This window comes from Phyllopteryx taeniolatus, chromosome 4, assembly GCF_024500385.1.
Source record: "Phyllopteryx taeniolatus isolate TA_2022b chromosome 4, UOR_Ptae_1.2, whole genome shotgun sequence".
NCBI lineage: Eukaryota > Metazoa > Chordata > Actinopteri > Syngnathiformes > Syngnathidae > Phyllopteryx > Phyllopteryx taeniolatus.
The window spans coordinates 8,722,136-8,748,703 of record NC_084505.1 but is presented as its reverse complement, the minus strand read 5'-3'; the positions used below and the strand labels follow the sequence as shown (position 1 = coordinate 8,748,703).

General features: G+C 40.0%; 1 protein-coding gene across 2 annotated transcripts; it reads right to left on the bottom strand.

Annotated features, from left to right (window-relative positions):
* Positions 1-3,812: 3,812 nt before the first annotated feature.
* On the bottom strand, positions 3,813-26,568 carry LOC133477501 (ATP-dependent RNA helicase DHX15). 2 transcript variants are annotated; one of them, XM_061772315.1, is made up of 14 exons: positions 26,022-26,568; positions 22,693-23,041; positions 22,415-22,608; positions 22,182-22,341; positions 20,487-20,705; positions 19,672-19,839; positions 17,966-18,052; positions 17,716-17,865; positions 17,530-17,638; positions 15,943-16,134; positions 9,676-9,798; positions 7,079-7,269; positions 4,317-4,486; positions 3,813-4,241 (listed from the first exon to the last, which is right to left on the bottom strand). In XM_061772315.1, the coding sequence occupies exons 1-14, from the start codon at positions 26,081-26,083 to the stop codon at positions 4,124-4,126; spliced, it is 2,292 nt and encodes a 763-aa protein (XP_061628299.1). In that variant the 5' UTR covers positions 26,084-26,568; the 3' UTR covers positions 3,813-4,123. The 2 variants fall into 2 exon arrangements, with proteins under 2 accessions (XP_061628299.1, XP_061628300.1); XM_061772316.1 differs by lacking the exon at positions 26,022-26,568 and adding an exon at positions 25,858-25,996.

Below are 26,568 nucleotides of genomic sequence, written 5' to 3'. Positions count from 1 at the left end.
CTCATGCCGATATCAGTACATCAACAAGCAGACACTACAATTGGATTTTGAACATGAAAATCTCAGTTTTAAGAAGACACGTGCACTGGAGTTTTCTGGATGGGTTGGGAAGTGTGCCACTTACTGTGAGAGGTGCACCAGCAGTGAGTGTGTGGTGTATTTTTAATAGTACCTTATTTTAGACATTCTAGAACTGTATAGTGCTTGTAACTGACTGCTTTAACCATGGGGCCTTTGAACTCTGCTTCAGAGAAAGTAATTGCTTTCTCAATTCTCTGCAATCTTTTTTTTTTTTACTGAAAATGATGGGCTAAGCTGATTTTGTGACAACACAGTGACATTTTTTGCATACACTGTTACAGTGTGTGCATATTTTTTTGTGGTTAATGCTGTAAACATAATACTTCCTGTGTTTGTGTACTGTATTGACAAACAGACTCTACTACTGATCAATGCAAACAAGAACTAGCAGACATTCCAACAGCTTCTCCCCTCTTGCAATCAACTTCTTAAACAGCCAACCTAAAATTCAATTGCAACATGCTGCCAATTTTTTTGTCTTCAGTTTGTTGTCACATTTCTGTCCGGCCAATTATACATTACTCGTGCACTCACTGTAGGAGTCTCGCCACGCTGCACTATTTGCATATCTGTTGTTGACCAATACTGGCCACTCATGCCAGAGTAGCATCTGCCCCACTGCAACATCTGCACAATCAACATTGTCCCAGATTATGGCGCTACTCGTCACTTTAAACTGCATACACTCCTTGAAGTCTCGGCGCCCTTTGCACAATGGTCATTACACCGGACTCTTGCTATATTAGTCATTCAAACTGCTCTAAGTGCTAGAGGACTCTGCATCTAAAAAATAATAAAAACATTGTACTGGCATTACCAGATAACTAGCAACCCTTTATTGCTCAGTGACTGTTTTTCTCAATGTCTTTATGTCTCAAGAGTCTTCTCTGTCAATTGACTGTCTGTTGGCATACTAGAGCGGCTCCAACTACCGGAGACAAATTCCTTGTGTGTTTTTTTTTGGACATACTTGGCAAATAAAGATGATTCTGATTCTGATATCGTGAAGGAAGGCATGAGGGCAGTTGGTGTTAGAGAGGAGGATGCAGGAGATAGGCTTACATGGAAAAGGATGACACGCTGTGGCGACCCCTGACGGAACGAGCCCAAAAGGAAAAGAAGAAGAGTAAGAAAGTACTTTGTTAAAAAAAAAAACTACCAAAGTAAGTCGTGAGTAACTTCTGATTTATGTTTTAAAGCAAAGCATGAACTGCAAATAAAATAAAACTAAATAGAATATGAATGTGCAAATTCAGATATTGCTAAACAAAAATCACTTAATCTAAAACATAATAAAACCTTTATAAAATAAAATATTTTTAAAATAACGAACTAAGGCAAATTCAGCTCCAGCAAATTGTTTCTACTTGTTAAACAGCACAATACTGTAGGCTCACCAGGCAGATTACAAAAACAGGAACACGCCTACACACTCCTGTTCACATGCCAGGGTTTTGTTTTCTTTCGTAAAAGAATTAAAACCAAAAATAAATATTTTTCTCCACCATTAATGTGACCTACTGTAGAATTTGTCCAACTCAACTGATTTATTTTTGTATCTTTTTGAGAGGGTAGGTGAAAACAAACAACTGAAATAAGCTTCAATGAGATTGACTTGGACTTGACATTTAACTTGCTGCCTTCTTTGCCAGGTCACCATTCCAAAAAGAGATGTTCTGTTTTTACTAGTCTTTTACCTGGTTAAATAAAGCTTCAATAAAATAACTTCAATCTGCTTCTCTTATAACTTGCATGTGGCTTTGTTCAGAAGTAACCAATCACATTCAAACTCGTGTTCAATGGAGTCCACACACACTTGCCACCATTTCAATTTTTAAGTGAAAAAAAAAAAAACACATGCAATGAAACATTATTTGCTTTATCTGGTCTCGTTTTAGCCCCGCCCCCCAAAAAATCCAGACAACTGACAGGGTGAAAGAGTGTAAATATCTCAGCAATTCAATTTTTGCATGTTTTCAGTACTTACCTTCAAACATATTTAACCTATTTAGGGGGGGGGGGGAAACATTAAAATGACATTGTCTTCAAGTACAGTTCAGTTGTATTGCCTACATTTGCATTTAATCATTAAGAAATGTTTGTTTTTAAACATTTAGGTACAATTTGTATTTAACATATACATTTTAATTGAATCATTATTTGAGTAGTTTTTATTTTATTGTATTTAAGCTTAGTGTTAACATTCAAACTGTGCATAATGGTGCAGTGAATAAATATGAAACAAACTAAAAATAAAATCTCTGCCTCGTTTTTGCCTAACACTACGGTAATCTCTTGTTGGTCATTCTCCTGGTACTTGGAGACCTACAACATTTTTTAAAGGTGGTACTTTTGGTGTAAACATTTTGAAAACCACCTTTACAGAATAAACATAGCAAATGTGACAGATTTTTCAGAGATTTGTGCGCATTTACTACAATTCCTACATCCGAGCATTTTTACAACAAGGTTAAGCAATCCATGTGCATCTCAATAAATTGGAAGATCGTAGAAAAGTTTATTTCAGTAGCCGTTCAGTAACTTTAAGATTTATTTATTTATTAATATTCCAGGGTGTTATTTCAACCCCATTATCCTCACTCATGCCTATGGTAATTATTATTACACAACGGTGATGCTTCCTGGGTTCAACTGGTAAATGAATGCTATGAAATAAAGTCTATTTGTAATACATTAACTGCATTTTTTTCCCATTACATTTAAATTAGAGGTGCAACGATTACTTGACAACTAATCGATTATCAAATTAATCAACTATTTTGACGATCCATGGTCTGAGTGATGGTGCCACGTTGTGGTGGCCCTATCAGAACTTGTACTTATATCTATGACATAATAGATTCATTTTTAGCGGTAATTTCGTACATAACGTCTTTATACTGCATTATTTAAGCCCCTTTAGGAAAGTATTAGTACCATAACATTCATGGCGATGACTCAGCTGACTAAAATCAAAGCAATGCAATTGCACAACAAAAATGCTTAAAATAAATCAATTACATGATTAAAATATTTACTTAGCACTGACATTCCAACAATGCTTTATCTTGATGTTGTGCCACACAATGTACAGTATATTATATATTCATATACATGTACATGCATAGGGTAAAATATTGGCTGGTTAAAGGTTAAGTTTAGGGGAGCACTGTGTGTGTAAGTGTGTGTGTGCGTTAAGATTTCTAACCTTTATTATTTTGTATGTTAGTGATTATCTGAATGTGTTGAATGGACCCTCTTAAAAATGAGAGGATGCATCTCAACGGGCTATTATTATTTTATGATTTATTTTCAAAGACATAAACAAATAAATCCACATTGTTATTTATGATGTCGATGATTCACACACGACCAAACACCGGTCGTATGCAGCATTGTGCCACAAGTCCTACAAGTGTTTCAACAGAAATAAATATTACTGATTTCTGGAGTCCTCCAAGAAAGCAGACCGATTAGGTTTGTCTTTAATCAAAATAAGATATTTGCAAACATCTGCTTTTACTTTAATTAACAATAATCAACATTTTGACCCATTTTCTTACATTATGTACCAAATCATTAAGTAACTCATGTTTGTCAATTTGAAATAATGTCCTGTTTTTGAATACAAGGATGGAAATTTAAAAAAGTTTTTTTATCCGATTAATCAATTGCAAAATAATTGTTAGTTGCAGCCCTAATTTAAATTGTTAAATGTAGTAACAAAGGTAGTAAGTCAAAGCTCCTTTATTAAAGAAACAAAGCCAGCAGTCAACAATTACCTATAGGAAAACAAGACAATATTCCTTTTGAAAATATTTATAGCGATCTAACTAACGCTTGCTGATCTTTCCTTCTGGCATTACAGTTGATGAATGGACATCGATGTGAGGAGAAACAACAGAAAGCTAACAAAATATATAAAAAAAAACAAAAACAAAAAAATGCTAAATCGTCAACAGTTTTAAGATACGATGATACAGAAGGATCTAAAACTATATGGTATGCTGTCATTATTTTCAGGACACTTATTGGTTAATGTTTAGTACTGGGAATACTCTTTGCTCTCTAGTTTGGCAACGATTCGCTCCAGCTGTCGTTTAGCTTCACATTGAGGGAAGTTACTCATCTCATAGTACTGGGGGGCGATCTTCACCAGCCTGCAACACAAGAGACCAAATGAGAAACCTCATTTGACCGAACAGAGCACCATTGTTTGCGTTACTGTTACTCACCACTCTGGTTTGATGTCTGTGCAAGTACGAATGTAGTTTTTGGTGGTGAGGACAAATTCGTTGTAGAGCACCCATTCGGGCTTGTGGTCCAAAACTGTGGATGGGTGCAGTTGTACCACTTGGTTGTCTTTAACTGTGAGGTAATGACCGGTTCGTTCCAGATGGGCCACCTGCAGGAGTGAACCGATATATAAGCTGCACCCACTACATTCAAGAAAAACCTGACACTTATGTAACACAGATAGACTTCATTGATGATGTCATGACAAAGCAAACCCAAAATAAACTCAAGAACGGGGGTCCTTTGTGAAACAGAGCTACTTCTTGGGGACTGATTAATGCGAAGGGCTACAAGTTTCAAACTTATAAAATAGCAAATTTGCTCGATTATCTTTAATTATATGTTACAATTAATAATTACTGATATTTATCTATGTCAAGACACTGATCAGGATAATGATTTCCCATTAAAAAAATAATGATTTAACAAGGTAGGAAACAGACAAATGTCACATGCAAAACTATTTCGATAAATCTCTACGGCTGGTATTGGCTAGGACACCACAGGGTGGAGTTTCCTCTGCATTTTATCGCCAATTCTGGTAGCCGTTTTTTTTACTCTCCGGAACAAGGAACAAAGCAACAAAAATGGCGACCGCGGAACAGTGTCTGCTAGAACAAATGAACCTAGATGACCAGATGATACATTTAATTATACTGCAAACGACGTCGGTGGAATGTGGAACCAAGGAGAAAGCAGAGTACGTCATCACAACATGTGACTAAAACGGACCAATCACAAGAGATGATCTCCGCGGCATGATGTGCGCGGCGACAATTTGTGCCGTGTGCGCGACCCAATGCATCGGTCATGTGATGTTACATCACATGACTGATGCATTATATGATAAAGTTCATTTGCTGCACTTGGTTTTTCACAGCGGCTGTGAGATGGGCGCGCATGGAGTCACAGATCAACAGGGACGCTGACGCGTGGAAAAAACCATCCAGTCTCTTTACGTACACCTCACTCAGCCACTCTCTCATTTTCTCTTCGTCCATCTAGTCCTTTTGATTAGCCTAAACGATGACTTCGTCTGGAAACTTTTCTTTAGGCAGTGTCGTCTTCTTAAATATCACCGTAGATGACAGTTTCTGTCCATTACCATGGCAACCAAGTACAACAGTAAAAGCAGACATCTCATGCCCCGTTGTGCGTATCGCTACGGTGGTGGTCCCCTTCTTGTCTACAGTGTGGCTCACCGGGATGTCGAAAGTGAGCGGCACCTCGTCCATGTTGGTGATGTGGTTGGGCTGGATGTATTTGTCGGCAATCTTTTTACTGCAGTAAGAGCGGAAGATGGCCAGTCTTTCCTTGTAATCCGTTGGAAGTTGCTGCGCCACGGTAGTCCGTGCCCGGATGGATAGATGGCGCAGTTTCATAAAACGAAAGCACCAAGACGGACCTCCTTGAAAATGTTCGACTTTCCTTTCCTGCTTCCTCCACTTGCGAACCATGGTGTCGTTGACCTTGAATTCTCTCGATTCCCATGTTCTTCCATGTAACTGATAGCTTGCGGTTTAAACTGTGCTTTGTAAGCGTGTCTCTTCGCAGGTGCCATTTTCGGGGGTCCTTAGCCCAACCGATGTTTTGCACGATGCACATACCGGCGCTATATACTACTGGGGGCGTGCCTTTAGCGTCCTCTTTGACGCGCACCCTTCCCCCTTTAACATCCGTATGCTGTCCTCAGTCAAGTCCGCCTTTGTATAAGCATCGCGTCGGCAGGAAATGCTCCCAGTCAGTCAAGCGGAGCGCTCACCAAAGTCAGAACATTAACAGATTTTGAAACTTGGTGCACACACAAGGTGCGCCACATTATAAGGCGCCACGTCCATTTTGGAGAAAATTTAAGACTTTGAAGTGCGCCTTATGGTCGTGAAAATACGGTATTTGAAAATTATCTACACCCCCTGGTTAAGTCCTGGTTGAATTTCTTTTGGGAGGATTGCAGATTTTGTCACAACACCACAGAAGACAGCTGATGCAAAAAGCTGTTGCCAAAATGCCATTTTTAGTCTAAAATGGCTTACTTTCACCAGGATCCCTCGCTGCATCGTGGCCATGGTCTATTTTGCACCGGCCTCAGCGTCATAAAATGTCTAACCCTAACCCTAGCAACATCTGCTTCTAGTAAGCCAGCTAGTTACCAGTAGCTGGCTACCTCTCATCAATCATCTGCAACGATGTGTTGAATGAAACATGCATAACTTTATCCAGTTCATCTGCAGCAGTTGCAGTCTGCCATGAACATCAGTGCAGCCCCTCACGGCATTCATTGGATTATTGTCTTGGGGGAGAGTACAGCTCCATGATGCACATGATCGGGTATAACTGTGGCTAAAACTGTGCATATATACAGAAAGTCAAAATGGCAGCGGAAGTAATAGCATTTCAGCTCGTGTCAGAAAATATGTACTTTGATTCGTTTTCATTCGAAAGCGAAAATTATGATTTGTGATTCATTGTTCTCATTGGGATTGAATTCCCACTGATTACTTTGTGGGACAAGTAAAAATGATTTTGGTAAGTTAAATAGAGACTAAGAACGTGACATTCCTGGGATGGGGAAAACTTAGCAAATAAGCATCTTTGTTAAACCTGGGGAAAAAGGTTGCAGCTTACCAGTCCAAACTTTACAGTATGTTGACCACATCTTACACCAGTCATCTTTTATGCGATGTACGCCAGCAGGACTAACCTGCATGAAGAACCCGGTGCAGAGTGCCCTGCGGATGTTGATGTAGTAGTCTCGACTGGTAAACTCTGTGCTCCGGCGGGGCAGGTTGAAGCGGTCCATAATCCTGGACAGCTGCTGCCGTACATTGTCGGCGGACATCAGCGAACGATAGTTGACAAAGTTGTCATAGCACCACTGGTTCGCCTCGTGATCTGTCGAGGACAAAAAGGAGTTCATTTTTTGGGAGTTTTCTTGGTTTAAAGTTAATACAGTGAACCCCCGCCGTTTTGTGAGGCACCATTTGCAAACTCACCGACTCACAAATGTTTCATTAAAGTCTAACTAACAACTACAGTGGAACCTCAATTTAACAAACTAATTAGGGAGGATGTTGTCCATTACAGCCAATTGTCCGTTATAATGACACACTTTGTTTGTGACCATATGTACCCATATTATTGAACAGTACAAAATTATTTTTTTGTGGCCTAAAATACCCAGTACAGTACAAAGTTAATGTAAATATAAAAAAGCTTGAAAATGTTTGAAAAGTTTTACATTTTATCCAAACTTACCACGCTGCTGTGCTTGTTGTCGTAACGACTGGTGGCAAGTCAAGGTGGGTGTCTTTCATGAGCCACGATGAATTAGTGTGCTTCCTATTTCCGAATCCGTTAATTAGATGCCATAGACGACAAAAAAACTGTTATTGTACAAAAATAGCATGTTCCAAACTGCAGTGTCATATTCCTCTAAGTTAACACTGCAGCCATGTGTGATCTCTCTGTCCAGAGCTCTATGTGACAGCAGATGGAACTCCTGCTATTACGGCGACCAGGTCAACCCAACACCTGGAAAAGTTGCCATATTCAAAATGGCCACCATGTAGGCACGGGCACGTCTGTTGGCTGGATCTAGTCATATTGCATATCTGTGACCTGGAAATACGTGTGTCCTGCGTTATTAGGATTCCCCACATAGTTCCTAGGCAGGACACACCTTGCTCCAATATTACTGGCTCCAGGACACAAGCTGCTGCACTATGACTGGCTGTTGTATCCCTCTACAACATGCCCTTTTGTTTCCATATGGGAAATGAAGTATGTGACTTTGGTGTGGCGATGTTAATGTTTCCCACTAAACCTAACACACATTAAATCCTAACCTTAACCCGTTCTAAACCCCCAAGCCTAGCCCCGAACCTTACCATAAACGTCGTTTTTATTTTGTACAAATGTGATGCATTTCGGATGGTCATCTCGCTACACCTGCATAGCCTGCCCTTCCTGCAATGCAGGAGCCAATCATGTTGCAGCGGGAGCGTGTCCTACCTAGAAACTATGTGGGAACCCTAATAATGTCTGCTCCAGTCTCTGCCTATATTGTGACTTTGTCAACATTTGTTTAAGTGACAATTGGTAACTATTTTTTGACACATACTGTCCAGATGGTCCGTTACTTCAGATATCGATTAAATCTGGGGTCAGTTAAATAGAGGTTCCACTGTATTCAAGGGAAGATAAATAAATCCAGTATTTCACAAAATTATATGATAAAGTTCACCATTGTAGGCTCCCTGTGGCCCAATCTTGTCAGCTAATTAACGAAAAAAAACCTGAAGAGGTTTTCCTCAGCCTTAAAATGGTCACAGTCTGGCTTAATAGGCTTCAGAATCACTGCTGCCTTGACAGTTGTGCAGAAAACCATCATTGACACCCTTTATAAGGAGAAAAGGCCTCAAAAAGAAATTGCAAAAGAGCTGGATGCTCACAGAGCGCTGTATCAAAGTACATTAACAGAGTGTTAAGAGGAAGGGGAAAATGTGGCCGGAAAAGGTGCACAAGTGGCAGGGATCATCGCAGCCTTGAGAGGATTGTCAAGCTACGGCGATTGAGAAATCTTGGGGAGCTTCATAAGGAGTGGACTGAGGCTGGTGGTGTCAGTGCATCAAGAACCACCACATACAGATGTCTGCATGACATGTGCTACTTACAATTCCATGTGTAAAGCCACTCCTGAATCAAAAATAATGTCAGAAGCGTCTGTGCTGGGCTAAGGAGAAAAAGTACTGTCTGTTGTCCAGTGGTCTCAAGTCCTCTTTTCAGATGAAGGTAAATTTTGCATTTCATTTGGAAATCAAGGTCCCAGAATCTGGAGGAAAACTGAAGCAGCACAAAAGTCAAGCTGCTTAAAGTCCAGTGTGAAGTTTCCACAGTCAGTTATGGTTTGGGGAGCCATGTCATTTGTTGGTGTGGGTCCATTCTCTTTTATCAAGTACACATTCAACAGAGCTGTCTAACGGGAAATTTTAGAGCACTTCATGCTTCCCGCTGCTGACGAGCTTTTTGGAGACGATGATTTTGTTTTCCATGCTGTGCCCACAAAGCCAAAACTACCAATACTTGATTTAACAGCCATGGAATATCAGTACTTGATTGGCCAGCAAACTCGCCTGACTTGAACCCCATTGAAAATGTATGGGGTATTGTCAAGAGGAAGATGAGGGAACAGAAACCACCAAATGCAGACGGATCTGAAGGCCAAAAACTTGAAATATTTCACTTTGTGTGTAGTGAACTAATAAGATAGAAGTTTCACTTTTTGTGACTGATACTCACTCTGCTTGAAGGCGTGGTAGACATTGAGTAGAGTCAAGTGGTCGCCGTCGATGTGGGCGAACCTCATCTTGGACTCATCGGCAGCCTTCTTTGCCTCCGTGGGGCGCACAAAACACTGTGGGACTAAACAAGGTTGGTATGGGCCCCAACAAAGCCGCCCATAGAGATGAGTCAAAAATTCACAAAACAAAGGAGAAAAGCCTAAGACGTGACAGAGGGAAGTGGCCAGACCACAAGCTTTATCGAGGCCGGGCCTGCAAGTCTTAGTTCGTAGCGGGGCGGGGAAGCTCATTAAACCACATCTGGAAAACAAAAGTTTTTACTCAACTGCAAAGTGTGTTATGAAAGTTGTTTATGTTTAACCAAGACACACTAGTGAAAGGCAGAAAAGTTATTCTGTTATAGTCCTTGCCTATTGCATAATATTTGTTTATATCTGTAAAAACAACCACATTTGTTTGAGATATATATATATATATATATCTCAAACAAATGTGGTTGTTTTTACAGATATAAACAAATATTATGCAGATTCAAGTATTTAGAATATAGTCGGGGGGGGGGTCACATAATTTTGATCTGGTCCTCAAAAGAACACCAAAGCTTGTTGCTTGGTGCTCATTTTTTTCATGACTCACCACTCACTGAATAAATTCATCTTTTTGTAGACATGTCCTATTCATTACTTATTTTCTTTCAGTACAAATAAAGAATAAAACTTGCTTTTTTGTTTGTTTTAATGACCTTGAAAAAAATTTTTTTTTACTCTTAGGTCTGTTTGCATGTGCTCTACGTGTTATTATTCTCAGTCTAAGCCAGTTCACAGCTGGTACACACAGCCTGTACATACAGTGGGTACGGTAAATATTCTTTAACTCTCTTATATTGCAGCCATTTGCTAAAATCATTTAAGTCAATTTTCCCCCCAATGTACACACAGCACCCTATATTGACAGAAAAAAACTTGAAATTTTTGCAGATTTATTAAAATTTAAAAACTGAAATATCACACAGCCATAAGTATTCAGACCCTTTGCTGTGACACTCATTTAACGTTCATTGGAGTCCAGCTGTGTTTGATTATACTGATTGGACTTGATTAGGAAAGCCACACACCTGTCTATATAAAGACATTACGCCACACAGTGCATGTCAGAGCAAATGAGAATCATGAGGTCAAAGGAACTGCCTGAAGAGCTCAGAGACAGAATTGTGGCAAGGCACAGATCTGGCCATGGTTACAAAAAAAAATATGCTGCACTTAAGGTTCCTAAGAGCACAGTGGCCTTCATAATCCTTAAATGGAAGACGTTTGGGACGACCAGAACCCTTCGTAGAGCTGGCCGTCCGGCCAAACTGAGCAATCGGGGGAGAAGAGGCTTGGTGAGAGAGGTAAAGAAGAACCCAAAGATCACTGTGGCTGAGCTCCAGAGATGCGCCGGGAGAAAGTTCTAGAAAGTCAACCATCACTGGAGCCCTCCACCAGTCGGGGCTTTATGGCAGAGTGGCCCGACGGAAGCCTCTCCTCAGTGCAAGACATGAAAGCCCCCATGGAGTTTGCTAAAAAAACACCTGAAGGACTCAAAGATGGTGAGAAATAAGATTCTCTGGTCTGATGAGACCAAGACAGAACTTTTTGGCCTTAATTCTAAGGTATCTGTGGAGAAAAACAGGCACTGCTCATCACCTGTCCAAAACAGTCTCAACAGTGAAACATGGTGGTGGCAGCATCATGCTGTGGGGTGTTTTTCAGCTGCAGAGACAGGACGACTGGTTGCAATCGAAGGAAAGATGAATGCGGCCAAGTACAGGGATATCCTGGACGAAAACCTTCTCCAGAGTGCTCAGGACCTCAGACTGGGCCGAAGGTTCATGTTCCAACAAGACAAAGACCCAAAGCACACAGCTAAAATAACGAAGGAGTGGTTTCAGAACAACTCCGTGACTGTTCTTGAATGGCCCAGCCAGAGCCCTGGCTTAAACCCAATTGAGCATCTCTGGAGAGACCTGAAAATGGCTGTCCACCAACATTCACCATCCAACCTGACAACTGGAGAGGATCTGCAAGGAGGAATGGCAGAGGATCCCCAAATCCAGGTGTGAAAAACATGTTGCATCATTCCCAAAAAGACTCATGGCTATATTAGCTCAAAAGGGTGCTTCTACTAAATGCTGAGCAAAGGGTCTGAATACTTATGGCTGTGTGATATTTCAGTTTTTCTTTAATAAATCTGCAAACATTTCAACAATTCCACTTTTTTTTGTCAATATGGGGTGTTGTGTGTACAATAATGAGGAATTTAAAAACATTTATTTTAGCAAATGGCTGCAATATAACAGTGAAAAATTTAAGGCGGTCTGAATACTTTCCGTACTCACTATACATACAGACCTGTAGCAATAGACATGATTTAGACATTGTACTGTATATTATTTCATACCTTGCATTCTGTATATATCTGCAATTATAGATAGACACTAATTTTATAATCCATTAGGAAATTTTCATGTTGTTCTTATTATGGCAAAAAGGTTGTGCCAGCCCACACTGCGATGAGCAATGATGATGAGGAGGAAGATGACAGGGTGGGGGTTGGCAGGGGTGCCAATAAGGGGGTTTACATGGAGACATCTATTCCGAAGATAATCAGTTTAGAAGCCCAAACTGAATGAAAATGCTACATATAAACACCTCAATCGAAATAAACAGACCTAATCCGAATGGAATTTCATACGGTTTCAGTGGGGTGGAATATTCCTTTTGCCAAACGGACCAGAAGTAAATGGTGGTCATGTAAATGCTGAATCGGAATGGAACTGGGAAGCGCTCTGACTCCTGACGGAACTGCGCGGTGACATCATCGTTTAGCCACGTAAATATGGCTGCTCCCGACCGTATACAATATTATTTAAGCCCCTTTAAGAAATTATTAGCACAATTGCATTCATGGTGATGACTAATAAACTCAAGATCAAGACATTGCAATTGCACAAATTAATAATGTTTAAAAGAACAAAGCAATTACAAAATTATTAAAATATTTACTTAGCACTGACATTGCAACAATGCTTTATCTTGTGTCTTGATGTTGTGCACATCTATTATTAGGGGTGCGCCGGCCAATCAATGTTTTATGCTGCTGATTCTGGTATCGATAATCCGTGACTGTGATCTGCCATCACTGCTGATAGGATCATATAGATTTGCTGAAACTTTTAAATTGATTTATGATGAGTGCTATTGGCTATATGATCTGACATGTTTTTTTGGGTTTGCTTTGGACCTCTTGAGCACCTACGCAGTGTGAGGGGGGAGGGGACGAATCACTCGGCCTGGGTGATTATGGAAAAAATAATCATGTTTATTGTGATTGATATTGAAATCATGATTAATAAACAATTATTTTTTCCCAAAACTTTGTTTAATCAACTACCAAAACTCTACTTTAAATATAACGTTAAAGAGCAACCAGAAAATAATTTAGTAACAAGTAAAATAATATAGCAAAATAACAATAAAAGAAAAATTCATAAAATACATTCATGGCTACAAATGTGCCAATGCTTTTAGCCATGACTGCATTGTCTTTGTCTATTAATAGTTGTTTAAAAAAAAAAAAAAAACAATTGTGCTGGCAATTATCCAATATAAATATTTTTTGTAATCCTAATTGACTGAAAGCAGGAAAGGTTTTGCCTGATTTCATGTCACAGTCAGGAAAAGCGTGCTTTTTCATACAGTTAATGACTGCATCTGGTGTTCCTACTGTGTGCGCCTTGGCCTCTAATGTCGAAATCAGACTATAAGATTTTAGCACCGATATTGGCCGGATTAGTTATCGCGGCAGATTTCCAAAATTGGGCCCGATATATTTTGTCGGGAACGACAAAACCTCTTGTACTGTGACATAATCCACGACCAACGATTTGACCCTATGACGCTAAAATGAAAGTCTAGCATGTTTGAGTTTTTTGGATATCCTCCGTATAGTGTGACATAATGACAACTCTCCGACAGCGCACCTTGACGTCGACCAATAGGATTACGTACCGTGACCGGCGCATTACCTCCCGTGCTTGCTGTTGTCAACATACTTGCACGCCGTTGTCAACATTTACTCACGCGCACAAACCAATGTTTATTGAAGCTTCAGAGTATGATTCGACAGAACGCCGGCATGTTTATGTACAACCGAAATAAAAAAAATACAATAAAAAATTAAAGAGAAGAAGAAGAAAGTGGCAATATAACGTTAATGAACTAGTTTTTCACAGATTAAGAAGAACCCGTGAGGCGTTGTTAGGATTCTCACATAGTTTCTAGGCAGGACACGCCCCACTGCAACATGATTGGCCCCTACGTCGCAGGAAGGGCAGGCTACGCAGATGTAACGAGATGACCATCCCAAATCATGTATCACATTTGTATGGGAAAAAAAACTATGAAGTTTGTTATGGTTAGGTTTAGGGCTAGGTTTTGGTCTTAAGGCCGTTTAGGATGGATTATGGTTAGGATTGGCGGGGGGCGGGCGGTTAGTGGGAAACATTAACACCACCACACTTAAGTCACATCTTTTCCCATCTGGAACCTGTAGGGCGTGTTGTCCAGGGATACAACAGTCAATCATAGTGTGGCGGCGTGTGTCCTAGATCCAGTAATATTGGAGCAGGGCATGTTCCTCCCGTGGCCAATTGCTATTATTAGCACGCCCGTCAATAGGGTTTTCCATTGACTGTTAGCATTAAGTTCGCAATTTCTAAAACAATGCATGTCTTGTATTTAAATGAAAATCGAGGATAATTATTTTTGTGGTGTGCTTAGTTTTAGAGTAAACTCCAACTAGAGTGTCAGTAAACAGCTTAAAGCACGCTCAATAAAATTCTACAGGCTGCAAAGTACGCGCTGCTGTATGAGGCTAGTGCCGTTAGCTTCGGTTTGCCAATCGTCTTGAGGCTAACCCGAATGCGTGCCAGTCAGGCAGCACCGCCTGACTGGCACTGACTGGTCACGGCTTGACCTTGCGCCATCAAAAAATCCCGTCCTGGACGGGATGTTTGGGTGATAAAAGAACTTCAGACATAGAAAATGCAGTTTTGGACCATTTTCGGCAACTTCAAAATTTGTACTGGCCCGAGCGGACCAGTGTGTATACGTTGATGGTGGCCCAGCACAGCGGGGTAGTGGCCCCGGGACACCATTAATATCGGACCCGGGGCTGTGATGCATGACATGCTTTTGCTTTCCATACATATTAGACCAATGATTCTCATTTGCAGGGTACATGGGTCCCTCTTGTGGTATGCAGACAGGGAATCACTTTTTTTTTTTTTTTTTTTAATTGTACAGATTGAAAAAACAAAAACACATTTAACATGAAATATAATCAAACAATGAATTAACCGATGGCAAAAAATGAAGGGAAACAAGTTAACTTTATACTTGAAAAAAAGTTCAATATTGCAAGTGCCTCTGCCTAACAAAGCATTGACATGTATATCCGATTTGTTAAGACTTTTTTTTCTGACCGAAAACGTAGTATGAACAAATCGTTGCGGTGGGTGGTGTGACCGCAGTCTCATTTTGTGCCTGTGAACATGGCATGCGTATTTTCCTCATCCGAAAGAGGCTCTCTCTCTGTAGGCCTATTTTGGTCATGTTGGTTCGAAACAATGCAGCCTATTCCTTTCAGGATAAACGCTAAGTGTTTGCGGAGGCATTATCAACATCACTATCCGGTTAACCGGTCCTATTATTCGACAAACATGGCAGTGCCCAGTAATTTTTTTAAATCATTTTTAAAGTCACTAATTGTGCATGAAAACTCACCATATTTCCAAAATTTATTACATTTACTTTTTACTACTGCAAAGGGGGGGGGGGGGGGGGGGGGGAAACCCCACCATGATCAAAGTACAGTATCCCTTTAAATGCTTGCCATAGTATGCAGAAAGGATATGGCTGAACCACTGATTTTCAAATTTGAAATCACAACTGGTCCACAAAGTCTGTTATGCAACATTATTTTCTTAAATATTCAACATTTTCAACGTATGTCAATAACGTCACCCTTCAGAGTCACACTCAAATGCTCTGAATTGGCATTGGAAACTCTAATTTACGCAAACTAAAAACTGCACCTTTCAAGTTAATTGGGTATTTATTTTGGCATTGAGTCTTCCTCGGCTGAAGTTTTGGGACCCTTTGAATCCCCATGAAAGGATGTGGATTCATCAGGGACTCTAAGCGGGCCCAGTCATGGGCATTACCTGACAGCATGGCAGTGATGGAAAGGATCTCGTTGGAGCAGTTGAACTCGCAGCTCGCGATGACCATCTTGGCCAACTGGGGGTCGAGGGGGAACTCTGCCATCATGGAGCCCAGCTCGGTCAGGTCGCCATCGTCGTTGAGCGCGGCCAAGTAGTTGAGTAGCTCCAAGGCTCTCATCAGGGTCTCAGGAGCTGCAAGGCGGTTGTGTAGAAAGACATTTTATGACAGCACACTCAACTTCAGATGGAATGGTTGATGGCTTACTGAACATTTCCAAATGATTTCAAATTTGAAGAATGTGGGGGCTCAAAGAAGGGAACCTTTTGTGGTCTTTTGGCGACACCAAGAGGACAGTAGCCAAAACTACAAATATATGACTTTTTGTATTGTACAGTGCTGTTCTTTGATCAAACTTAAAACATTGCCCACTTGAATTCTCACATGTCCATATTCACTACTGATCCATATCAATATGATTACATTTACACTGTAGGTACCCAAACTATAATTTATTATATGCCGTGGCACATTTGTGTGGCCATGACTAATACGACTTTACTTTACTTAACTCCTCAAAAAATTTGTCATTTACAACAAATAATGTATCTTTGGTCCTCTATTTGTGCCAGTGAGGCATAGTGATAAGACAGAAGAAATAAATGCTCTTCTATTAAATGGCAGGAAGTACACACAGTAATTACTGTGCATCTACCTTTTGTGACATTTTTGTTTGTTGGTGTGCCGTGAGATTTTCCAATTGTAGAATGTGTGCCTTTGCTCCACAAAGGTTTGAAATCACTGCTCTAGTCAGGTCATGTATTCTAATCAGTCAGGTCAAACCAACATGACAGAAATAATGGCTGCTAACTTACTGTAGTTTAATTACGCTATTGTAATTAAAGACACACACCGAAACTTTAGAGCATGATTCGACATAACGCTGGCATGTTTATGTACAACCGTTGGTGCTAGCACTAGGTTGTTGCCTGCTTGTGAGCCATGTCGTATTAAAAGTATGTGAACATACATCAAGCAATCCTTGAATGAAAGTCCTCTCCCAAGCACTGGTGACACACGCTTTCCCCCCATTTTGTTCTTATAATACACACATCGCGATGATGTCGCCATGGTAACGAGTGCACCCGGTCGCGTGCCCAGTGACCGTAAAAGACGGGATGCGGTGGTATCGGAATATACGTTTTTATTGCAGTAGTCTCACAAAGTGCAATCGTAAAAGTATGTAATTATTTTTAAGACAGAGCCACCAATGTTCAATCTGTCATCTTATTTAAAATCTGTCATCCACTGTCATCTTAATCATTTTAAGTACATTTTGTAAGGTCTTGCATGTGTGAAAATTCACTTTGGTTGACGCGGTTTATAATTCTGAATGTGTAGTACACAGGGTTGCTGATTTTATATTTGAATTAAAGCCAATTATGTGGCTGTATTTTAGCAATACTGTACTGATAGTCGTGATCATTTTGGTTAGGATATTTTTGACCTGTAATTTTCAATATAAAAATATAATATATAAAAAATATATATAAAAAGATGTGAGCGCCTTGTAAAGGAGACTGGCTCACCTGGTGGATCCATGAAGTCAAAGTGCACAAGGTCGTCGATGCCCAACTTCTTCAATTGCAGCACCACAGACCCCAAGTTGGATCGCAGGATTTCTGGGTATGTGTTATCCTGGAAAGAAAAGCAACATTAGTATTTTTCTTAGAAGAGTTAATGAAGAGGAGGAGCATTTTATTCGAGCCTCTCACCTGCATCTCTGTTTTGTAGGCTTTTTCTGTATACAGGCGGAAACATTTCCCTGGCCGGGTTCTGCCGGCTCGTCCTGCCCTCTGCTGGGCAGACGCTTTACTGATGGCGGTGACCAGCAGCGATTCCACTCTGATGCGAGGGTTGTATACCTGCACACACATTTATATCAAGCACATTAGGGTGCCGCGACTCCCGAGGTTTGCCTGTCACAATTTCAGGCTACATGCCAATGAGTGCTGCACCGCCCACCTTCTGTTTGGCAAAGCCAGGATCAATGACAAAGACCACACCGTCAATTGTTAGAGAGGTCTCAGCAATATTTGTTGACACCACAACCTAAAAAAAAAAAACACAAAAAAACCAACACTTTTTAATAACGTACATGCAGCTGTGCAATAATACAATACATACGGTAGTGCGATATGTTTAGCGTACGATACAGCCTTCTATCATTTATGTTGTTATTTCTATGTGTGGAGTATTGGGTTAGCTCTGTTGCTACACTAATGTAGTGTCTGAGCAGTAACACAACAGTCAACAAGTTTCGATGCCCAAAATGTTACAATAACATTGTAGGAACAATGAACGAAGTTTAATGTACTGTAACTGGAGCAACACCACCACATCAGCTGCAAATACTTGTGTACGGCACTGTTGGATGAGTATGGATGTCAACAACTTTATTATAATGTACACAACAACACTGTAAAATCTTTGAAAACTTAAAAAATATTCTGAATGGTATTTTTCCACTGGATATGTGTAATGTGATTTATAAATAAATATGGAACAGATCAGAGAAAATTGCCATTCAATTTATGTAATTTTTAGGAAAAATACGATATCGGGATATATTATTGGGATATTTTGTTGATACAGCACAGCACTACAAAACTCAACAGGTTAGCTAAAAACACATTTAAGACAAACTAGTGGAGTGCTTTCAACGAAAACCTCAGGAGTTGAGGGCATCACAAAAGTGCTGTTAATGAGCTTCACAAGTGTAACTTGTTTAAAAAGCTCAAATACTGTAATTCAAGTTAATTCTGCCTTTATATTTCAGAGTTTACGTTCTGTTCAGCGTGTTTAAATAGGTTTAGCACACCTGTAAATAAAGTGAATTCTGGCTTTTTATTTAAGTATTTTGTCTGTTTTATTTTATTATTTGATTCAAGTCTGCCTTTTTCAACTACAATAAAAGTGCCTTTTTATTTCATATTTCATGTTTGTTCATGTTTCGTATATAACTGCTTTCAACAGTGCATAAAGGCTTTTGTATTACTGGTCTATTTTTTTGTGAAATAAATTTGAGTTGCTAAAGAATGTCAAAAATTTGGGATGTGACTTAATGACTAAGTTATATACATTTTGGGCCTGAGGCAAAACCAGTTGGGTATCTGTGAGTGGGTAATTTTGTGTCTGTGTGTGAGTGAGTGGATAACTGTGTGAGCAGGTCTGATTATTGAAAAATTGTTGCAGTTGTGTTTCTGTGTACATTGTGTTAGTAGTTTGTGGACCCCCCGAAATAGCCTTGGCCACCCCAAGGATAAAAGTCTAGCTCCGCCACTGGTGATAAGGAATAATATGAAACTGATTCTGCGCCTGCTGTCCGTTGTTTCTTATCAGGAATTAAACTCTCTTGAAAAATAGTTCCGAGAGGGGTCAGAAAAGTCACTAAATAGTGTTCCCCAGCTGTACATGGGGGATAGGGACCAAGCCCTACTGCAAGAGAGAAAGAGTAATTGAAGCCTACCTATAAAGGTTCATAATTGCCTATTGATGCCACAAGCTGGTAGCAAAGCACTACGTTTGTCACAATTTAGCTCCTCAACTTACATCAACGTACCCAAGGAAATACCTATACTACATTGGCCTGATCATAAAAAAAAAACAGCGAATTGAGAATACAATTGATTAATCGCCCAACCCTTTATTGAACTACAAAGTAAATCTACCTTTCTTCCTATTGCACCATTAGCTTTCCGTGGAGGTGGTGGCTCAAAGATCCTTTGCTGCTGCTGTGGTGGCAACGTTGAATATAGTGGAATGATTTTGATGTCTCCAACTTCAGGCCCAAGGTCATCCACCTCACGCTTGATCCGTTTGCACGCTTCATCAATTTCCTACAGAAGATAAAATATAGATTTTTAAGGGAATTGAAGAAACAGAACGCAGCGGTGGAACCAAATAAGTCAACTGCTCCTTATGTGGTACAATATGGAGTTTAACCAAAATTGTCTGAAAAATATGACTCGGGTCTAACAAAACTTGGGAAATTCTTGGAATCTTGTGAATTCGACAACGGAATATTCCCTGTTGAAATCCAAGTCAGGGGATGCCCGATTATTGTCTCCTGCGATGTGGCTGGAGGGGGTGTTGAGAGAGATTTTTCCTCCTACCTTTGCTCCTCACGTGTAGGGTCTCATATTTTATAAAATCAGCCAAGATATTTTAAAAAAATCGGTGTGTGTGTACCGTGTATGTGTGAAGTTTTAACTCCACTGCTTTGTCCGTGTTTTTGTGAGGCCACAACAGACAACACCGTGACGAAAATGTGATGACTACCACATGCGACACTGGAAAAACACTACTCGGTGACAGTATCACATCTTCAACAGGTGACTAGTTTTACTGCACAGCGGTGAATTTCTCTCAAAACTATCAGAATGTTAAATGTTATTGGTTTTATGTTCCAACAACTTGGAAGTCAACCGTTGTCAATGTTGGGGACTTCTACTGTATTAAAGTTAACTGTCAAGCATGCTCTAACCTCTTGACCAGTGAGGAAGAGAAGACAATCCCCCTCATCTTCCTCACACATGTGAATCTGGATGACTGTGCGAATGGCGGCTTCGAGGTAGTCTCGCTCCGGCTCGGGCGTGTAGAAGATCTCTACCGGGTGCGTGCGGCCAGGAATTGTCAGCAGGGGACAACTGTCAAAGTACACCTGGAACTTCCCTGCATCCAGTGTGGCGCTCATAACTATCACCTGAGCAAAAAGAGAACCTTGTTCAGAGTTTCTTTCTGCTAAACATTTCCCCGAAAATGTCTTAAATGCGAGACTGAGGAGAAGGACACCTCCGTGGCTCCAACACACATACAAAACTCTCAAGTTACATTGAATCAACTGGATTGGAAAAAAGTTCTTTTTATAGCACCATATTGGACTGAATGAGGAGCTCCTTGTGTGTTTTGTCAACATTTATTTTTTGTGAGAAGGATAACACAGAAACTGCTTAACAACAACCAATTATAAATTAGTGCAAATCTGGATACAGGTGATAATCCAAGAATGTTTTCAACTTTTGTTACAAAAGTTTTAAAGTTTACATTATTTAAATCTTAGTGAAAAAAATTCAGGCATGCACAAGATGTTTAAATGATAATTATTATTATTATTTTTTTTTTTTAGATGTTTTGATTTTTTTGCAAAATAATTCTTTTGCCTCATCATTGGATGATTTTGAAAAGACTAGCCATATTTTGCACCATTCAAACAATCCTTGTACAGCACTGGTAGTGTAGTTTGCACATGCAGCTGCCTTTTAGGCAGACGCCGAGGGTTTGATTCCCAGCAAGCATCACAATAGCCAGTCACTACTGGTCGAAACCCATATTTAAAAAAAAGGTGCCAAACAAATCATGCAAGTGACTCACTGTGGCGACTCCTGATGGGACAAGGCAAAAGTCACAACAATTTATCAATCCTGGTAACTCCCAGAATAATCTAGAGCAGGGGTGGGGAACCTTGGCCGCAAATCCTCATAGTATGTAATAGAAATGTGCCATTGCATATTATTTTTCCATACCGTTTGGCATAAAACTCAAGAGGACTAAAAGCCACAATGACCGCCAATTAGAAAAAGGTTCCCCACCCTGATCTCGACAACGCTACCCTTAAGAAACAATATACTATAACTAATAATGCAGATGGAAATTTGTCCAAATGTTACAAATTTGATTGTCTATGGTTTGGCATCTACTCTATTTCTAGGAAAGAAATATTTTCATCTAATTACAACTTCATACTTCTCACACATTTGTACTCCCCCCCCATGTTAACATCAAATATTTTGACTCATCTCTGTGATCACCACCCAAGTGTACAAGTTTTTACTTAATTAAAAATCACCTGAGTCTTAAATCATTTTAAGTATATTGCATGAGGTCTTGCATGAAAATTGCTGACTGCTTCTGTTTAGTATTTCTAATATCCAAAATTGCATCAGGTTGCTGATATCTTTAAATCAAAAAGAAACATATGGCAACGCTTTCTGTGCATGCGTCTATAACTTTTGTTTTCCAATATCGTGACATTACTGATAAACGTAATACTTTTGGTTACTATAATTGTGATATGAAATTCTAACACCATTTCATCTCGACTATGAAGGTGTACAACACCAGGATTGGGGATTCATTCGAATGAGCGCCCCTCAAATTCCAAATGTGTGAGCACACACACCTTTAGATCTGCTCGTTGACGCACCACCTCCTTCAGCACTCCCATTAGAATATCGGTGGCTAGTGTTCGCTCGTGGGCCTCGTCCAGAATAATCACTCCATATCGCTCCAGAAGAGGGTCATTCATCGCCTCCCTCAACAACATACCATCTGTCATGTACCTAAAGGAAGCAACGAAGCAAAGAGGTGATAATGTGTGGTGTCCATAATAAACTAGTGGAGCCAGCGACTTACTTCAGTATTGTTTTGGCAGAACTACAGTCTTCAAATCGGATGGAGTAGCCCACTTCCTGTCCGAGCATCACGTCCATTTCATCTGCCACTCTTTGCGCCACGCTCATGGCTGCCACTCTCCTTGGCTGAGTACAGGCAACCGCCCTCTTCGGACCAGGAATGCTCCTCACCATGTCGACACACCACTGAGGGATCTACAAGGAAAAGCAAAAGTCTCATGAATTCAAAATAGATTAAACTCCACATTGAATCACATTTTAATGTATGGATATTCTCACTTGTGTCGTCTTCCCAGAGCCAGTCTCTCCTACAAGGACAAAGCTCTGATGGCGTGTAATGATGTCAGTGAAGTTTTCCTTGTACTCCCACACGGGAAGCTGTAACCTTTTCTTCAGAATTTCATAATAGCGGGGCGTGTGCGGCAGGTTGGTGAACGGATTGATCTGCTGCTGCATGGCCATCTGCTTCAGCTGAGGCATGGGGATGACAGCTGGCATGATTTTAGGTGGTGCGCTTGAAGACTTCATATCTCTTTCGCGGTCTCGGTCCCTGTCGCGGTCTCGATCCCGGTCTCTGTCTCTGTCTCTGGAATGATCCCCCCGGTCTCGATCAGAGTCTCTGTCACGCCTGTCAATGTCAACAAGTGCAACGCTAATTTATATTCTTTGTTAATGTTCCAAAATACTTAGAAATAGTGCTGGGCAATTTATCTGTTTAATTGATCAATCTGAGTTTATCAAGGACACTTTTTTTCAATTGATTTTTTTTATAGTTCAACACACGTCCCCAATAACGTGCACTGCTTAAACTAAACACATGGCTACAAACAGAGGAGTTAATTTTCAAAAACACAGTCACAGTTGCCAACTTAGTGATTCAGTCGCTATAGTTAGACTTTTTTCAGTTATTTTACATTGTTTTAACATATGCATTAGTATTTCGATATTTGAATACATTAGTTTAAGTAAACACGTGGTTTGTCCCTTTAATAATGCTGTTCCCCCAAGTGTAATTTGTTGCAACATGCATAAGTTCATCACATTCTTGAGAGAGACACAGTAAATGCAGGCATGCAATTGTTTCCTGTGTGCTCATTAATAGTTATACAAAAAATAAGTATTACACGTTACACAGATCTGATCGGCTTGATCGGTATCGGCCGATAATTACCATTTTATGCAGATCAGCTTTAAGGTCATAATTCGCCAATCCGATCCGCAAAAGACATTTACTCCGTGTCGGGTTCGTGTATGTTTGAATGCAAAAGCTAGTTTATTGTTTGCCTTGTCACGTGTCTTGTGACGTCGTACTGTAAATACATGACGGCCAATACAGTTTTTTTTAATCTTGTCGGTGAAAAAACATGTCGGTGGTGTGGGACGTTTTTGCGATGTCTAAGACAGACAACACAAAAGTCATTTGCAATCTGTGCAAACCTGAAATACCTCGTGGAGGAACGTCATCTAAATCCTTCAACACAACAAATTTGATCACAAGGTGGAGAATGCCTATTTTTAATTAATGCCTATTTTTAATTAAATTACTTCACGCACACCGAAACTTTAGAGCATGATTTGACAGAACGGCGGCATGTTTACGTACAACCATTCGTGATACCACTAGCTTGCTAGGCTACATAATGTTTTGGTGCGTGGTTGCGAGCCGAAACGTATTAAAAGTATGGGAGCATACCTCAAGCAAGCCTTAAACTAACGTCCTCTCCTCTCCTGAGCCCCGGTGACCACCAACACACGTCTTTTCCCCCATTTTGTTCTTACAAACACACGTCGCGATCCATTATTGTTGTCGTCGCCATGGTAACGAGTGTATCCGGTCGTGTTTGAGTTGACAAGATGAAGCCCAGTCATCGCAAAAAAAATGGATGCGGTGGTATCGGAATACAAGATTTTATTGCAGTCGTCTGACATAGTGCAATTGTCAAAGAGCAAATTTGTCTTGTCTGATCCGGGCATTACGTGTTGTCTTGACTCAGATGTATTGTCTGTTCCACACCGCCGACATGTTTTTTTTTTTAAAAATAACTATTGGCCGTCAGAAATTTACAGATCTACGCCAAAAGACACGCGACAAGGCTAAAAATAAAAAAGCTTTTGGATTCAAATATATTGTGCACGATGGCGACGCAGAGTAAATGTTTTTGCAGAGCCGATCAATGACGTCATTGATTGAATCAGCGAATTGTGATATTAAAGCAAATTACATTTACACTGTCTGAGAGAACATACAACTGAGCGTTCTACTTGGATGCCAATACTATTCATGAACAAAAGCATAATTCATAAACCTCAGCAAAATTTGTCAGAAACGAAAATTGTAAACCGATTTGTTAGTGAACCAAGTTCCACCATTATTTTTTCACATATTCAAGAGGAGGCTTGCACTTCAAATTTTGGCTAGCAACAAAGCAAAAATAAATAAATAAATAAACAAACCAAAACAGCAATCAACAACAAACTTGAAAAAACTAATTTGGGTCACTCAAAAGTCATGGGACCACCAATATTTCTGGAGTTACTGCTTGAGAAAAAAATAAAAAATATACATTTAAACCTGTGCATTATCAGGAGGAATAAAAAACTAATCCCATAATAGAAAAGAAGGACAACTTGTTTTGACTAATGTCATTGTCATTTGCTTTCTCTATAAACTAGGGCTCCAACTAACGATTGTTTTAATAATCAATTAACCTGTTGATTTTTTTTCAGTTAATTGGACGCAAATTTTTAATTACATTTCTAAATGACAGAGCAGTAAATGAACAAACGTTATGATTGTTTTTCGAAAGTAAATGGAAGTTTGTAAATGTGTTATTAGAAAAAAAATAATCAGTCTGAAATCAGAGGATCTGGACAACTTTGTGCTAAACAAGTTCTCAACAACGATTAAATAATTATCAAAATAGTAATCGATTAATTCATAACCGATTAGATGAATAATTTAGGTGTTTCACCTCTACTATAAACATAGGCGAAATCAGATTTGTGAGAATACAAATCGGCGATTTGATTTTGAGGAAATCTCGTCGGGCTATTGGAGCCTAATTCATATGATCTCTTGGTTGATCCCTCCGTTTTTAATAAGAATTTAAGAGGCGTGCTGAACTCCCAATGTTAAACATTACATTGTATTTTCAACAACACGAGCGGACAAAATACATGACTAAATGTATTCATACGAGCGCAACTAGTACAATTTAAACATCTGTTATCGATGTCATGAACTGATTGCTAACGAAACTCGTAATTAAAATTAATTAGGGTTGATTTGCCGCTTGGGCGAACGTGCTAGCTATTTAGCTTAGCTAGTTAGCTTCCCGCTCACTTCCTGCACGTGCCTCAAACTCTCCATGGTGATGGCAGCTAATGCGGAATGCAATCAAACCCGAAAACGTATTACATTGGGCGCATTCAAGATGATCTTACCTGCACGTAGACGAGTCAACTGCAACAACCGAAAGCTAAGCTAAGGTTAGCTGTATTGTGGCGATTGCCATTAAAACACATCGTCGGCTTTTGGCCAACTAGCAACAGTCCGTCAGCGCCTAAAGTGTTTTGAATCTGGCACGTTCAGTGAGCGCCGCACCTACCCTTCAGACCTCTTCTTACTGGAGTAGTCATCGCCCAAATCCAAACGATGTCTTTTGGACATCTTGACTTGATAACAGCGTGTACCTTGTAATAATCAATAACGGCGAACGGCCACTACTTCATTGGGTTTAATGCAAGTGTGTTTCCTGCTGTGTTCTTCCTTGTTTGTTTCGCGCCGCAGCGCCGTAGCCGTTCTAAGCACGTTACTGCCACTAGCTGTTCGGGAGTAGGAATGCTTCTATTTCGCCACATCACACGGCTGGAATACAAAGTTCCCTGACATAATACGGCATTAAATCACCTCTATTTACTAACAGCGTTTTATAATCTCATTCTGTGACGATTTGTGATTTTCGAGCGTTGGGTGGTCCTTTTTTTCTAGGGACATACTCATCATTAGGCGCACTTACATATTGTGTCAGATCTGCATGCTCGTGTTAAACAACATACGGGTAATAGTTTACAGTTAGCTAATAATCGCATCCAATTATGCAATGCGAATTATTTTACGCCTACTACATGCACCAGCACGGAATTCGTTTTCGT